The sequence below is a fragment of the Vigna umbellata genome, chromosome 1 (assembly GCF_029865625.1).
Source record: "Vigna umbellata cultivar VRB3 chromosome 1, Vumbellata_1.0, whole genome shotgun sequence".
Classification (NCBI taxonomy): Eukaryota; Viridiplantae; Streptophyta; class Magnoliopsida; order Fabales; family Fabaceae; genus Vigna; species Vigna umbellata.
The window spans coordinates 91296929-91311317 of record NC_142165.1 but is presented as its reverse complement, the minus strand read 5'-3'; the positions used below and the strand labels follow the sequence as shown (position 1 = coordinate 91311317).

Here is a 14389-nt window from a genome sequence, read left to right as displayed (position 1 = left end):
AGAAGAGGTAGATGAAACAAGATTCAAACAGATTATTGGATCCCTGAGGTTCTTGTGCAACAACAGACCTGATTTAGTGTTTGGGGTGGGCTTAGTAAGTAGATTTATGAGTCAGCCGAGGAATAGTCATATGGAATCTGTGAAACGCATCTTAAGATACATAAGAGGCACCTCAAATTATGGAATATTGTTCCCATATGGAAGTCATGAAGATTGCTTGGAGCTCACAGGGTACTGCGACTCTGATTATGGAGGTGATACAGTTGAAAGAAAGAGTACATCAGGGTTCATCTTCTTTATGGACGGTGCACCAGTCTCATGGTCATCCAGGAAGCAATCTGTTGTGGCTCTATCTAGCTGTGAAGCAGAATACATCTCAGGGTGCTATGCTGCCTGTCAAGGAGTTTGGCTTGAAGAACTGTTGAGAGAGCTGCAGATGATAATGGAGAAACCAGTGAAGTTGAAGATGGACAACACCTCAGCCATCAACCTTGCACGAAACCCAGTAAGTCATGGGAGAAGCAAACACATAGAGGTGAGGTTTCACTTCTTGAGAGACATTGTTAACAAAGAAAGGATTGAATTGTGTTACTGCAAAGCTACAGAACAACTAGCAGACTTGTTTACAAAACCTCTGGCTGCTGACAAATTTGAAGTCATGCGGGAAAAGATTGGGATTGTGTCACTCAAGGATTTGAATTAAGGGAGAGTAATGGCTGCCGTGTAATTCAAATTCTGTTTTTCTGTTATTGTATAATCTTCAGGTGTATATAAACAATGTACCCCATTCATTCTTTAATGAGAGTTTATTTTTTCTGATATACTTCTGTGATATTAGTCTTCTCTGAAATAGCTTTCGTTGGTTCCAATAATTTCTACGTTACCCACAAACATGAACTTGTTGATTCCCTCCACGCCTTTTTTTTCTCAAATTTATCTTCAAATCTAAACATATTTTATAAATTTTATCAAAGAAAATTGTTGATAATTGATGATGAAAAAATATTGGGATTTATAGCTTAGGTTGGAAATTATTGACGTGGTAGAAGTGAACAAAAATTGTTTTTGTGTTATATCAAATCAAGCGTTTGAAACCCATTCTGACAGGACCGCGACATGGATGTCAAGTCAACTCATGAGTGAATTTACCATCTTTTTTGCCAAACACACCCATAATGTCCATGAATCCATTTTGCTACATTCATCCTCGAACGTAGAAGAAGACAATACTACTGAAACAGAAAGCATTGGTCGGATTCATGAGGGGTAAGAACAAATTCACGATTGTACCTCAAAGACAAACAAAAAGTAATAAGACCTACACACCATGTCATCATGTCACACCCTATGTATAATAATCACATGATATCATCCATCCACATACATGCATGAGGCCAGCTTGCCATCTATCCATCCGTCATGATTCATAACATTGATTTGTATACATAATAATGCCATTAGTCGAAGTAGAACGCAATGATTATTGAAAACAAAAGATTAAACACATTGGTTTGGCTATAAAATCAAATAAACAAGAGAATCCATTCTTAACCCACTTTGGTGATATGCGAGCATGGAATGAAATACCCACTACGCATCTCTTTCTAGTGTACTCACAATAATAATACATTAACATCATTCCATTTGCTTTGTGAGGCCAAACTCTTAAACAAAGCCATAATCATCATCACTTGGCGCATATGTTATATCATATCTTAAAGTATTACTCATGCATCCAAGTGTCCTATTTTTAAACTTCGATGTGTCTTATAACTTTTGTTCATTCGTCGCGTATTATGAAACTTTTTATATTTGGGTGGGACTACAATTGCACAGTATTAAGCATCTTTTCTCTTCTCCAAGTTTTTCATCACTTAGTAGCTAAACTCAAAATGTCACTATTTTAAAAGAGGGGGAAAGTTGAAAAAGTTAAGTGGTAAATCATCATATGCGCATGTTGCTTCATATTTAATTCTACGTGATAAAAGAAGAGACTTTGTATCATGATTTTGTTAAAAACCCTGTTATTGGTATACAATAGGTTATCTTTTACAATTAAACAAGCAAAAAATAAAAAGATGTATAACATGTGATAAATAACGTGATAAAAAAAATATATTAAAAGGTGGAAAATATTATTGTATGAATGACACGTCTTTTATTATCAACCAGCCAAACCATTTTTCTTGTTTGATTAAAAGAGGAAATCAAATACTAAGTAAAAAAAAAAGATTGTAATGCATATTTATAATGGGAGTTAGATGGGGCCCACAAAGTTGTTCGATGATATTGGATTATATGCGAAATGTGCCATAAACACGAAGATTCCGGGATTTATGTCTTGGCCTTGTCTCCAGTTACTATGTGACACTTCACTTCCATATCCTTAGTGATGAATGCACGCACGCTCTTTTCAAGCGATATAAAGTGGGTAGAAAACATGTATAATCTAATCATTAGATTTAAAGACAAGTGGTATTCTGTAACGGGATAATTCAAAGGGAGAAAAACACCCTTTAAAAATAAGGGACATGCTGGATAACCATACTTTAAATGATTTGGGACAATAAATGCAATTTACCTCTGCAATATTAACCATAGTAAAACCTTGAAAGTAAACACTTTTAATTAAAGTAACAGTGTATGTTACGAGGAAAATACCATAATTAATGTAAATGCAGAATAAATACGGTGAAAAAGATGAATCTGTTTCGAGAAAATAAGGGAAGGACGATGAAGAAGGTGGAGTATCTGGTGTATCGCATTTACGGAAAAGATGAGATTGGAATGAAAAGGTGTTTGAGTTGCGTAAGAAGCTTCAACATCCCTACCTAACAACATTAACATTACATCAAAACTACCCTTTTCCAACATTCATTCAGTTATTTGGATCGAATCTAGAATTCGGGATATACATATAACCACTACCGTTTGTGCAGAAAACGATATCTGTACACAATGACATTTTTTGGTTTCACAATAATCCAATTACATAATTTCAAATCCATGCTTGTTGTCACTCTTCACTCTGATATTCAAGTATTGAGCTAATGGATCAGATGGCTTACATGGATTTACTAATCCACAATTTTTTCTTGATTCGTTTTTTTTTTTTTGTAAATTTAGGAATACTCTCCATAATATAAGATTTAAACAATTTGGAATGATTTTATAAGATTTGAAAATGCTCTATAATTTTTTTAAAGAAAGCATTGGAAGTTACATTAGTCCATGTATAAAACAACGAACAAGGTTTCAGTCTTGAAAGTAAAAATGATAGCTCTTGTTAATCTTTTTAAATCCCCCACTATTTTCGGCATAACCAACTTATAAATAACCCAATCTATTTAAGGTTGTTGTTTCCTCCACCACCACACCTTTCTCCCTTCACCTCCCATTTACTATTTTGTCTCTAAGTAAAATTTTATTTTTAGGGTTATTATTTTTTAATTTTACCCATTCACAACCTATTCCACTAATAACCTATTCTAGTCCCCCGTATGAGTAAAATATTTTTCTTTCATTTTAACATTATATTTCTTCCTCTCTTTCTTTCGTCGCTTTGAGATACTAAAAGTTGCAAAGGTTGGTGGTGGTGGAAAGAATTATCAAGCAGTCTCTCTCGTGGTGCAGTGTCGCTCTCGTGGTGCAGTGTGTGGAGTGGTGCAATGCGTTTGTTGCTTCATCGAGGTGCGTATTCGAATAAACCTTTAAATAAAACCCTAAAATAAAAAACGTAATCTTTAAACGGAGGTGACATCCGTTTAAAAGTTACGTTTTTTATTTTAGGGTTTGTTTTATTAGTTTATTCTTTATTTTGAAAATATTTTAATAACTTAATTTAAATGTTTTGATTTATTATTTTTGAAATATTTTTAATGTATTTTAATAATGTAAGGAAAATGAAGAAGAAAAAAAAGGAGGATGAGAAGTGAAACGAAGAAGACAAATGGGGTTGCAGAGTAAAACCGAAGACAAATTGTTAAACGGAAATGAGAGATGGAAAAATTGGGTGCAGGGAGTAAAGTAGGAGAACTTGGTTTGAAATAAATTAAAATAGTAAAAGTACAAAATTTTAATTTGGAGATATAATTGAAATTAAAAAAAATTGGAGAGGTGGAGGGAGAAAGATATGGTGGTGGAGGGAACAACACCCTCTATTTAAACCCCCATTTTTTGTACATAACCCAATCTATTTTTCTAAAATACTTGGACAAGCCCAACAGAGGTCGAAAAACCCGATAAAAGCAGCTTCTTCCTGCACATCATATATTTAAAAAAAATAACCAATTTTACCTTATTTTCATTTTAAGTCACAAATACACAATTCAGAGAATGCATAACCCAAAAATACAAAGTTCATATTGTGTAATCCAAAATGTATTTTATTTTTACATATTAGATTGCACAATCTAAAATGTCTTTCTGAAGAAGAGTGAAAAGTGAAAGAGACCAGAGGAGACAGAAGGTGATAAGTGGGAGACACCAAAAGAGGTGGAGGAAGGAGCTTAGGAAGAAGTGGAGAAAAAATAAATAACGGTGAAGGCAAAGAAAAGGGTATGTTTGTGGAAGTGAAGAAAGAACACTGGTAGAGGTGGAGAAAGAAGCTTTTGGTGGAAGTGGGGGAAGAAGTTGGTATTGTGGGTACTAATGGAGGAAGAAGATAAACAAATGAAAAAAGAGGTAATATAAGAAAATAAAGGCAGAAATATCTTTTCACCTTATGGAAGCGCAGGAAGAGGTTCCCATACAACTGTAGTTTTCAATATGCTAGATGCGAGGAGTGTAATAGTACCAAGTTATACAAAGTCAATGCTTGAAATGAAACCATAACAGTAAATTTTGATTTAATAGTTGAGTTTATATAGCATAAAAAAACGCGTTTAATTTTTCTGAAACTGAATCGAGACATTTCAACATTTGGCACACAATCAAATAATTTTTAGAACTGAATTTTCCACCCAAAAAATAATTTGAAATCCAGAATTAAGACGATTAGGTAGAGAGAACCGATCAAACTGAGTTTTACAACAGAACAAGGACCGAAGCTCCTAAAAGCAAGTTCCGCCAGAAATAACAGTTCAGATAATTTGTTGAAGGCCCCCCTTCCAAGAACGGACACCATATCTCAACAAACATCAACAACTCAGTGCGTACGAGTTCTACTAGTTTCTGCATTTCTGACTGGATTGAAGTATGGATGGGCCTGCATACCAATAAATATTTTGTTTACCAAACATTTTACAAAAGTTCATAATACCAAATACTTCGGTTGTAGGAAGGGCGTTGGCAGCTTACTATACAATTTGAGCAAAACACACAATTAGTCAAAAATAAGATTTTGTTGGCAAGTTCCTGATATATTAATTTCTTAAGTTTTTCATTTAATACTCTTTATTACAGCACTTGTTACCAAAACAAATAAGTTTAAGAGGGAAACAAACATAAAAATCCAGGCCCTAACTACAAATCATCTAGGGCATCAAGTAAAGAATTAGAATCCAACTAAAGGTAGGATAACTTAACAAGCACCATAAATAATTTGGAACCATCGAATAGCAGGGAAGTCGTCTACTTAGCTGGGATTTCCCAATTCTAAAAAAGATTGAGCTTACCATGGCTTCTTTTGCAGTGGGACGTTCTTGGTGATCATAACGTAATAACTTGTCAACAAAGTCAACAGCCTTTCAAAAAAATAGTATAAATATAAAATGAGAAACAACGATAATAGAAGTACATTTAAATATATAATTACAACGCATACTACCTCAGGAACAGCCAAGTGATGATTGTCTACATTAATAAACTTTGCCCAAGGCTTACGGCTATGCCTGTCACAATATTTCGAGTGTCTTCTTAGTCAAAACAATAATTTTATATAACAAAAGCGACATAAACTAAACTATGAAAGCATACAAACAAACCTCCCAATTAGTGCCGCAAGATGTGGGTCCAACTCTATTCGATACTTATCCAAATAGGCACTTAATTCATCTGTCCCAAGCACCTATTGCAAGAGCAAAAGATTATCAATCAAATTCCCTATCATCTATTTTATGTTGCTTCTACACCGTGCTGTAGCCATGTACTAAGCATAGACAACTTTTTTAGTTTCTAAATCTACTTTAGATTTCAAACTGTTTTCTCAGACCTTGATAAAAGTTAAACAAGTAAAATAGCTCGCTTCTGCAAAAGATCGGTGATAGAAAACTAACGCACCAAGTAGGAAATGGAAGACGGGATTTTCAAAAAGCTAGTAAACATCCCGTTTCATTACAAGACCACAATTGAGACAAGATTTAGGGATGCACATTTAAAGGTAATATGGTTAAATACTAATGATTTGGCACTCGGCAAAATAAGAGGGACATCTCATCTCTCCTTCGGCAATTTAGTCTTCACAAAGTTGAAGACAATATAGTCAATGTGATTTAATGCTTGCTAACACCTACCACATACTCCAGTCATGCATGCAAAGAAGTGTCAGAGAAAGCTATTGAACAATTAAGAATAATGTTTGGTTTATGAAGGGTGCATTTGTAAGGAAGAAAATAAATAAACGAGAAATACAATGGATGGACACAGGGAAGAGGAAAGTAGAGTAAATAGAAATAACTGAGGAATGAAGTGAAAATTGTTTAAGATATAAAATAAATAAACAACAAATTCTTCAATGTTCAACCATCAGCATATGTAATTTCTATTAATGTTATCACTGTTCGTTTCCTGTTATTATATTTGAGGCAAAATAAAAGGGTGTGTAGACCTACAACCCTTTTTGTCTATATTTCTCCGCTACCAAACATTCTTCATTTGCCATCTCTCTTCAATTTCAACTCCTCCCTATCTCTTCCTTATTTAATCCCTACCAAACACACTAATAGAATCCGTAATTACCAAATTTAGGGGTAGAAAAATCATTAAAATTTAGATATACTTTGTACTCGTAGGATATAGAACTTTTTTTCTTGCGGAGTGAAATACTTTGTGTCTAGCACCCTATAATTGGAGAGGTGCAGATTATTCTTGAAAACCATGTAGGGAACGTCTTGAGTGTGCCCCTTTAGCTTACAGTGGTGGGAGCATTGTGGTCTACAACTTCATACAGTGGGAATGTTGAGTATGCAACAACTTGATTTCAAAGATTCTCAAAATCCTTAGAAAAGTCATGCAGAAGAAATGCTATATGCATATTGGTATAATTTATCCACTATTTTCTTAAGGTTATGACTAATAAGATTGTCTTAATTAGCTGGCTGGTTGACTGAGTCGTTTAAATATAAAGAAAATATATACTTTGCATTTGAAGAATTGTGAAGCTGTGAAATGAGTCATAAAGGAACTGATTGCCATTTGCATATACTTTTTGGCTTCATTTCTCATATAAGGATTTATCCAAAATGGTAATGGCCAATAGAATCAATAGATAGTCAGAAGGGATGTCAATTGATAGCTACTTGTCTACCATTCTTCCTTTAGAGAGGTGGCAATATCTTCAGCCTTCTTGGAGAATGATCAGAGTGCTAAAAGGTAACTTTTGTCAAGGACCCAAACTTCAACAGATGAATGTCAATTAAGGCAACACTCGTTAAATTTCAGAGGTGATTGATGTCACCAAGGAGAAAAAAAGAAGTGATATTTCTGATTCTTGCTCAGATAGAACTGCAAAAACAAATGTCAGTCACACCGCTACTATACTTCATCGATCTAGGGTTAACAGACCCACTGCTCAGATCAAGGAAATAAATAACCTGAGACTTGGAATGGACAAAGAATGGACCAAAACTAACAAAGGTAGTGCACTAGTTGGATTTGTCAACGGGAAGAGGGTACATGGCTTTCACACAGGCTGGAGTTTAAAGTGTCCGGGCAAATTTCCAAGAAACAATAATGGACGCAGTTGAGTGAACAACCCGGTGCAGAAGAAGGATGAGAAGTCCACGTTTAATTGAGAATGAACCTGCTTTGACAACATGTTGACACTGAGGACAGTATTATGGTGCTTTGGAAGTGTTTCAAGTGGTGTTGACACTCAGCAATAAGGATTTACTTGCAATAAATCATGGTATTTTGAAGAACAAAAAAGTTGAATGAAATATGGGTTAATATCCCTAGGTTACATTGTATGCTGTCAACCTGATTACATGAGAAATCATTTAAATGTGTAATTTTTTCAAACAACCAACTACTAAGTATAACAAACTCTAGTACACAGAAATGAATAAACAGGAAAAGAGAAAAGATATAGGATTCAAGAAGAATGCAAATTTGCAACACAAAATGCCCCTAGCATAATATGTATGATTACAGAAAACAGTCAACAGGGCAGGAGCAAAACAGTAATGGGTAATCACCCAAACACAACAATCTGACTCAAATTCGGGTAGATGTCCCAGGCTTACCTTAGCTATTTTGACCAGTTGATCATAGTTATCATGTCCATAAAAGAATGGCTCCTTACGAAATATCTGAACAATGTAAAAACACAAGCCTGAATCAAGCAGGGGAGGATATTTCAACCTGTATTAAGACTTCAAAAAAAGAAATTGATCTATCATGCAGTAGCTAAAGATTCTAAGGTTTATCTCTCAATGAAGCTAAACACTGAATAATATAACACTGTATTTGAAGAAAAGTGCACCACTTACCATCCCAGCGAACATACAACCAAGACTCCACAAATCTAGAGAGTAATCATAGTCTTGAAGATCAACAAGAAGCTCAGGACCTTTGAAATATCTGCACAAGAAAATCAAAGGTTAAAGCAGAAAAAAAATGTTGATTGATAACAATTAAAAATAAAAACTATCAAGTAACCATAATAAACATCCTTTTTTTACCAAAAACATAAACAAGCTAATGACAAATTTGGATTCTCTATTGGGTTTTCTATGTTGTTCCTCTGTTGTCTTTAAAATACACTGATTCTGATATTTTAGACTATATTAAAATAAATTTGATATACCAACATCAGTGTATTTTTAATGCTCAGTAGAAAACAGTACCAAATAACCTAGCAGAGAATCTGGACTAGCTAATGACACCCCCACCTGTTCTGCAGTACACCAAATTTATCATCACCCAATGGCTAAAAGATGTTCATGGAGGGATATTGCCGTTCATAATTTACCAACTTATGCATTGATTTTGGACATTAAATTTCCAAAGCCCACAAATTCTTGGCCACAAACAAATTTGGCTTACCAAATGACATTTTAAACAAAAAGAAAGCCCTCTTAATGTTCTAACTCTAAATTTTGCATCAAAGGGTTTAGTTCATGTAACCAAACCTAAAGGCAGATGGAAGGAGTAATCACAAAACCCAAAAGAAAAGCCAAAGCAGTGCAATGTGTATGGAAATGTTTCTTCAGCAATTACTTTGTGAATTTATAAATCATTTGAAAAAGCATGCGTAACCCTCCTAGGATGGTTTAGTTGGTTGAATACTTGAGTTGAGCAGCATGCAACAAGAACGCATAAGTTAAAAGCCCACAATAGACCCTATACCCCTTTCCCCCCTCCACCCACCCGCCCCTCTGCCTGATGTTCAACTGGGCTTTGTCCAAAGGCTCAACGAACATCCCACCAGCCCACCACAACTATGAATCCTCCCACAAACATCCCCCCAACCAGAAAATAGAATAAGAGTAGATCTACCTTGAAGCCACACGAACATTATACTCTTTTCCAGGATGATAGAACTCTGCAAGTCCCCAATCTATAAGGCGAAGCTTACGCTGCTCATGATCAATCATTACATTATGTGGTTTCACATCCCGATGCATGATTCCTTGTGAATGGCAATAATCCAGTGCCTGGAGGAAATTCCCAAAAAACAATTGCTTCCATGTTGATAGCCACAAACAATTTACATCGTATGATTGATAATATAATCTAATGCAGATTATAGGTAACAAATTGAACAATGAAACACAATAGTGACAATACACACACCATACAAAGGAAAGTGCAAGTAATATGACAATAAAGAAACCAACACAACACACAGGCATATAGATACAGATACATTATCCTTTGCAAATATTATTTATAATTTAAACTCTCAAAGTAAGACTATAGTTTGCAACTTCAGTAAAACAATTCCATAATCAAGTGACATGTTGATTTTTTCATCAAAGATTATTCATTGAATGGCACAAACTATCAACAATACCATTACCATACAATCACTAAAATTTGCCTCTGAATCCTAGAAAGGCTTAAGGCATAGTTGTCAAATAGCAGCATGAAGCAATTGACCCCAAAATCAACATAGCAGGTAGTGGGATGAAACTATGCTTCGTTTTTAAGATACCCGTAACATCAGTTATATATTATATATATATATATATATATATATATATATATATATATATATATATATAGATAGATAGATAGATAGGTAGAGATGGAGAGAGAGAGAAGAGGGATCAAGTTACTTGAAGAGTAACTCTAAAAGTTATTCCTCATTATGCAATGTTCATCTGAAACTAAACCTAAGAGAGAAAGTATTCACTGAATCTGTAAAGAAAATGACTGAAATTTTTATTACCAAATATAATTCAACAAGAAGATGACAAAAATCATTAACATTTAACCTTGTTATGAAGCATCAAGTCTATCTTGCGTCCAACACAATGTATGGATAAGAAAAAAAATTAATAGCTGTGGCAAATTCATGCTTTTAGCTAATATTAACGACAGAGTATAAAACTTGCCTTCAGAAGTTCAAAAATGTAATATCGAATATCATAGTCTGACAATGTTGGATAGAGCACTTTAAAATCAGTGTTATTGACATATTCAAATATAAGACTTGGGGTCTTTGACTGCTGATCTCTAACAATGTCAAGCAACTTTACAATATTAGGCCCTCCACAAAGATTCTGTAATATTTTGATTTCCCTCTTGATCTGCATTCAGAACCAGAAGCATTGTCAAAGTTACATGTAAATAAACAGGATGAGTGCCAAATATTTTAGTTAAGAAGAAATAAACAACTAAAGAGCCCCTCTCCTACCGGAGCATTTTTTATCCAAGTAACCAAATGGAAGGAAATAATTGGAACTACTATGTAGCACTATGGTCACTTGCACGAAACTCACGTTCAATAATAAACACAAACTCACTTTGTCTTTCCCTTGAAGTTCTGCATGAAAGGTTTATAACCTTTGCCGTTCCTTTTCCACATCAGTTTTTTTTATCATGTTTGATACTTTTAGTCAATTTGACTTCCTATGATAGAAATGTAGTCTCAATCCCAAATAGGTGTGTAGAGAAATCAACACAAAAATTGCTAGTGATGTAGTGGATAATGGGATGACTGCTATGTAAAAAACTATGTACTATATGCAAGATTATTCCTTTGTACTGCACATGTATAAATGTTCAAACTTAAGAACTATCCAAAAGTAAAGACAAAAATTATACATGATTAATATTCAAAAGTCATACAATAAACATATGATCACAATAAAGAAAAGATAGTAGAATTAATATAAACAAGTAGTGGTGAGTGTGAAGATCACAACAAAGAATAAAATGAATAGGGACATGAACAAATAGAGATTTCAAAGTGGGTCAGAACACAAAACAATTGAAGAGGAGAGGGGACATGTTTTAAAACAAAGCCCCAAAGATAATACAAATGAGTACAGGATCCGTAAAGAAATTGGTGCGAAAACAGATATACCTTCTTCCAACTCCGGTAACTAATTTCACATGGGATGTGACTGATTTTTGTAATCCTGTCTAAACATCCTTTTAAGCATATCCTTTTTCAAGTTATTACATATCATACCTGAACCCCCGAAAAATTAAATAACCAAAGTTTCCCTCTTACCAAATACAATAATAATCATAATATATATGTGTGTGTGTGTGTGGGTGCAATATGTTAACTCTGGGAGGTGAAACGTTTCAACTGCAAAAACAACATATGCTTACCACTCTTCAATTGTATGCTTTCCCCAATAATATATCACCAACCACCTCAACCACCAACATGACTTGCCTATGATTATTATAACACATTCATTTACTAAACTAAAATTGAAAAGTAACCACAACCAACAACACACAGAAACGAAAACCAAAAGGTTCAAGGAATAAAACGACAGCGCCCAAACATAACTCACCTTCTTCTTCTTCACGGGTTTCAGAATCTTAATGACACATTTCTCACCATCAGTGCAGTGAACGCCTTCGAACACCTCACTGTATTTCCCCCTACCGACCTTCCTCACCACCTCGTAATCATCTTGCTCCCTGTAAAAGAGCCACAACAATAACAACCCTAAATTCTTTCATTTTGGAAAAGCAAGAAAGACAATTTATATTATCCAAAATAAAATAAAAGAAGACAAAAAAAAAGCTACAGGAATTTGAAGATCGAAGGAAAACAAGAAGAGGAAGGAGCATCTTTTACCCCCACTGGACGTTTAGGGACTCGTAGTCCCAATATTCCTTAGGGCGAACAACGTTGACATCCGCGTAAACCCTGGCCTTGGAGGAGGCGCCGGGGCGGCGCGTGGACTTTCCGAATTTCTGCGCCATGGCGTCGAGGGGCGGCGGCGGCGGAGAGCGAGCAAGAGGGGCGGTGGCGAAGTGGCGGAAGGCGGAAGCTGGTGGAAAAGTTATGGGGAAGTTGGGAGAGCGGATAGGAGGAGAGGGAAAGGAATGGGAAAGAGAGGAGCGGAGGAGAAGAAGCAATCTATCGCGCGAGAAGTTGTAATGGAAGGGCCTTAGGGCCATTAAATTGCAAATAAAAGTTGCAGGGAAAAAAAGGCTCTGATGCCTAAGACGCAATTTTCAAACCCTCGTCTCATTTTTTTTTTTAATTAAAAAATCTCCTTTTCTTCTTTTACTTTTCTTCCCTTTATTTATTCCTTTATCCTTTTAGTTTGCCTTACAGTAAAACAGAAATAAAATATCAGTTTTAATTAAAGTGAAACTTGCTGCACTAACTTTGTTTGCATTAAGACCCCAAGTCAATCTCACATTGTTGGCAATTTAATTCGGAGTCGCTAATTTAGCCCTCCAATTGTCCATTCAATGGATCACATTATTAATTAATAAAAAGGTTTCCAAAATTGTCCATTGAATGGATCACAATATTGATTTCTCCCATCCTTCATAAATATAAACCGTATCACAACTTTTTGATTTGAAATGACGTCTTTTCAAATATAAACATGTATTGTGAGTCTATTTTTGTAACAGAAGAATATGATTAAAAGATGTTGAAATTTAGTCACTTGAAAAAGCAATACTCAAATATAATATATATATATATATATATATATATATATATATATATATATATATATATATTAGATGTAAAATTTTAGCAGGTGATACTGTGGTTTGTAGTACTTGTAAATTAGTTTTATTTTTAATTATTGAGAATTTTAATACACATTCTCGCATAGGTTTATTTGTAAAATTTCATCCAATAATGATTTTACCGTAGATGGAATAATAAATCTAAAAAATCATAAATTTCATCGATTCATAATTTCAATATTATGTAAAAAAGTAAATTTTAAGTTTATCTCAATTTTGTAAAATTGACTTATAAGATGAGATTTATACTTACTTTATATACTGTAAATTAGTTTTATTTATAGTCAATGTGAAACTTCCAATACTCTTAATTCCTATATAAGAAGTTACGATTAAGTTGAGATTATTATTAATTTTCAAAAAACTATATTGAGTAGATCTATCAATTTCTCCCCCTCAAATAGATTGGTCTTAACCCACAAAGACTATGGTCATAAAAACTCACAAGACCAAAAGGTCCTTTAAGCCCACAGGGTCAAAATATCCACAAAAGCCCAATGGGCCAAGGCTAGCCCATGAATCTTCTTTTTGAGAAAAAAATTATTCATTTTGAATACAAGGAAAAATACAATTAACTCCTAATTTATCGCAAATTTAAGCTTTTATTTTTCAATTAACTATATACAAACATTTTCATCATACTAACATAGACTTTGAAAGAGTTTTCAATAAATTTGGTTGTTTGCTAATATAGAAAAATTACACAAGAACATACGACCTATGGAGACGAGTCACTTGTTGTTGGGAAGACCTTGACAATATGATAGAAAGGTAACCCATGATGGTTTAACCAATAAGTATACTTTCTTTTTCAAAATAGCAAAAGGTGTCCCTAACACCTTTATCTCCTAAAAAGGTTTGTGAGGATCAAATTAAGATAAAAGTGAAAAGAGAGTAAGAGACAAATGAAGGAAGAGAGAAAATTCTAGATAAAGGCATGGAAAAGGAAAGTAAAAAAATAAAGAGTGGTAAAAGCTTTTTTCTTGAGAGAAAACAAAGTAAATAGAGTGTTGTTTAAGAGACAACATTTATATTTACTTATGCC

The 14389-nt window shown here is 34.2% G+C and overlaps 1 protein-coding gene across 1 annotated transcript; it reads right to left on the bottom strand.

Annotated features, from left to right (window-relative positions):
- Positions 1 to 4816: 4816 nt before the first annotated feature.
- Positions 4817 to 12790, bottom strand: LOC124831649 (casein kinase II subunit alpha-like). The gene is made up of 10 exons (XM_047305709.2): positions 12428 to 12790; positions 12138 to 12267; positions 10719 to 10913; positions 9658 to 9815; positions 8649 to 8739; positions 8403 to 8468; positions 5925 to 6007; positions 5768 to 5831; positions 5616 to 5684; positions 4817 to 5206 (listed from the first exon to the last, which is right to left on the bottom strand). The coding sequence occupies exons 1-10, from the start codon at positions 12751 to 12753 to the stop codon at positions 5147 to 5149; spliced, it is 1242 nt and encodes a 413-aa protein (XP_047161665.2). The 5' UTR covers positions 12754 to 12790; the 3' UTR covers positions 4817 to 5146.
- Positions 12791 to 14389: the final 1599 nt, after the last annotated feature.

Coding starts and splice junctions, on each gene's coding strand:
- LOC124831649 (XM_047305709.2), bottom strand. CDS start 12,753: ATGGCCCTAAGGCCCTTCCATTACAACTTCTCGCGCGATAGATTGCTT. Junction 10,914..12,137: donor AACCCGTGAAGAAGAAGAAG/GTGAGTTATGTT, acceptor TTCTGAATGCAG/ATCAAGAGGGAAATCAAAAT. Junction 6,008..8,402: donor AACTGGTCAAAATAGCTAAG/GTAAGCCTGGGA, acceptor CTCTTGCAATAG/GTGCTTGGGACAGATGAATT.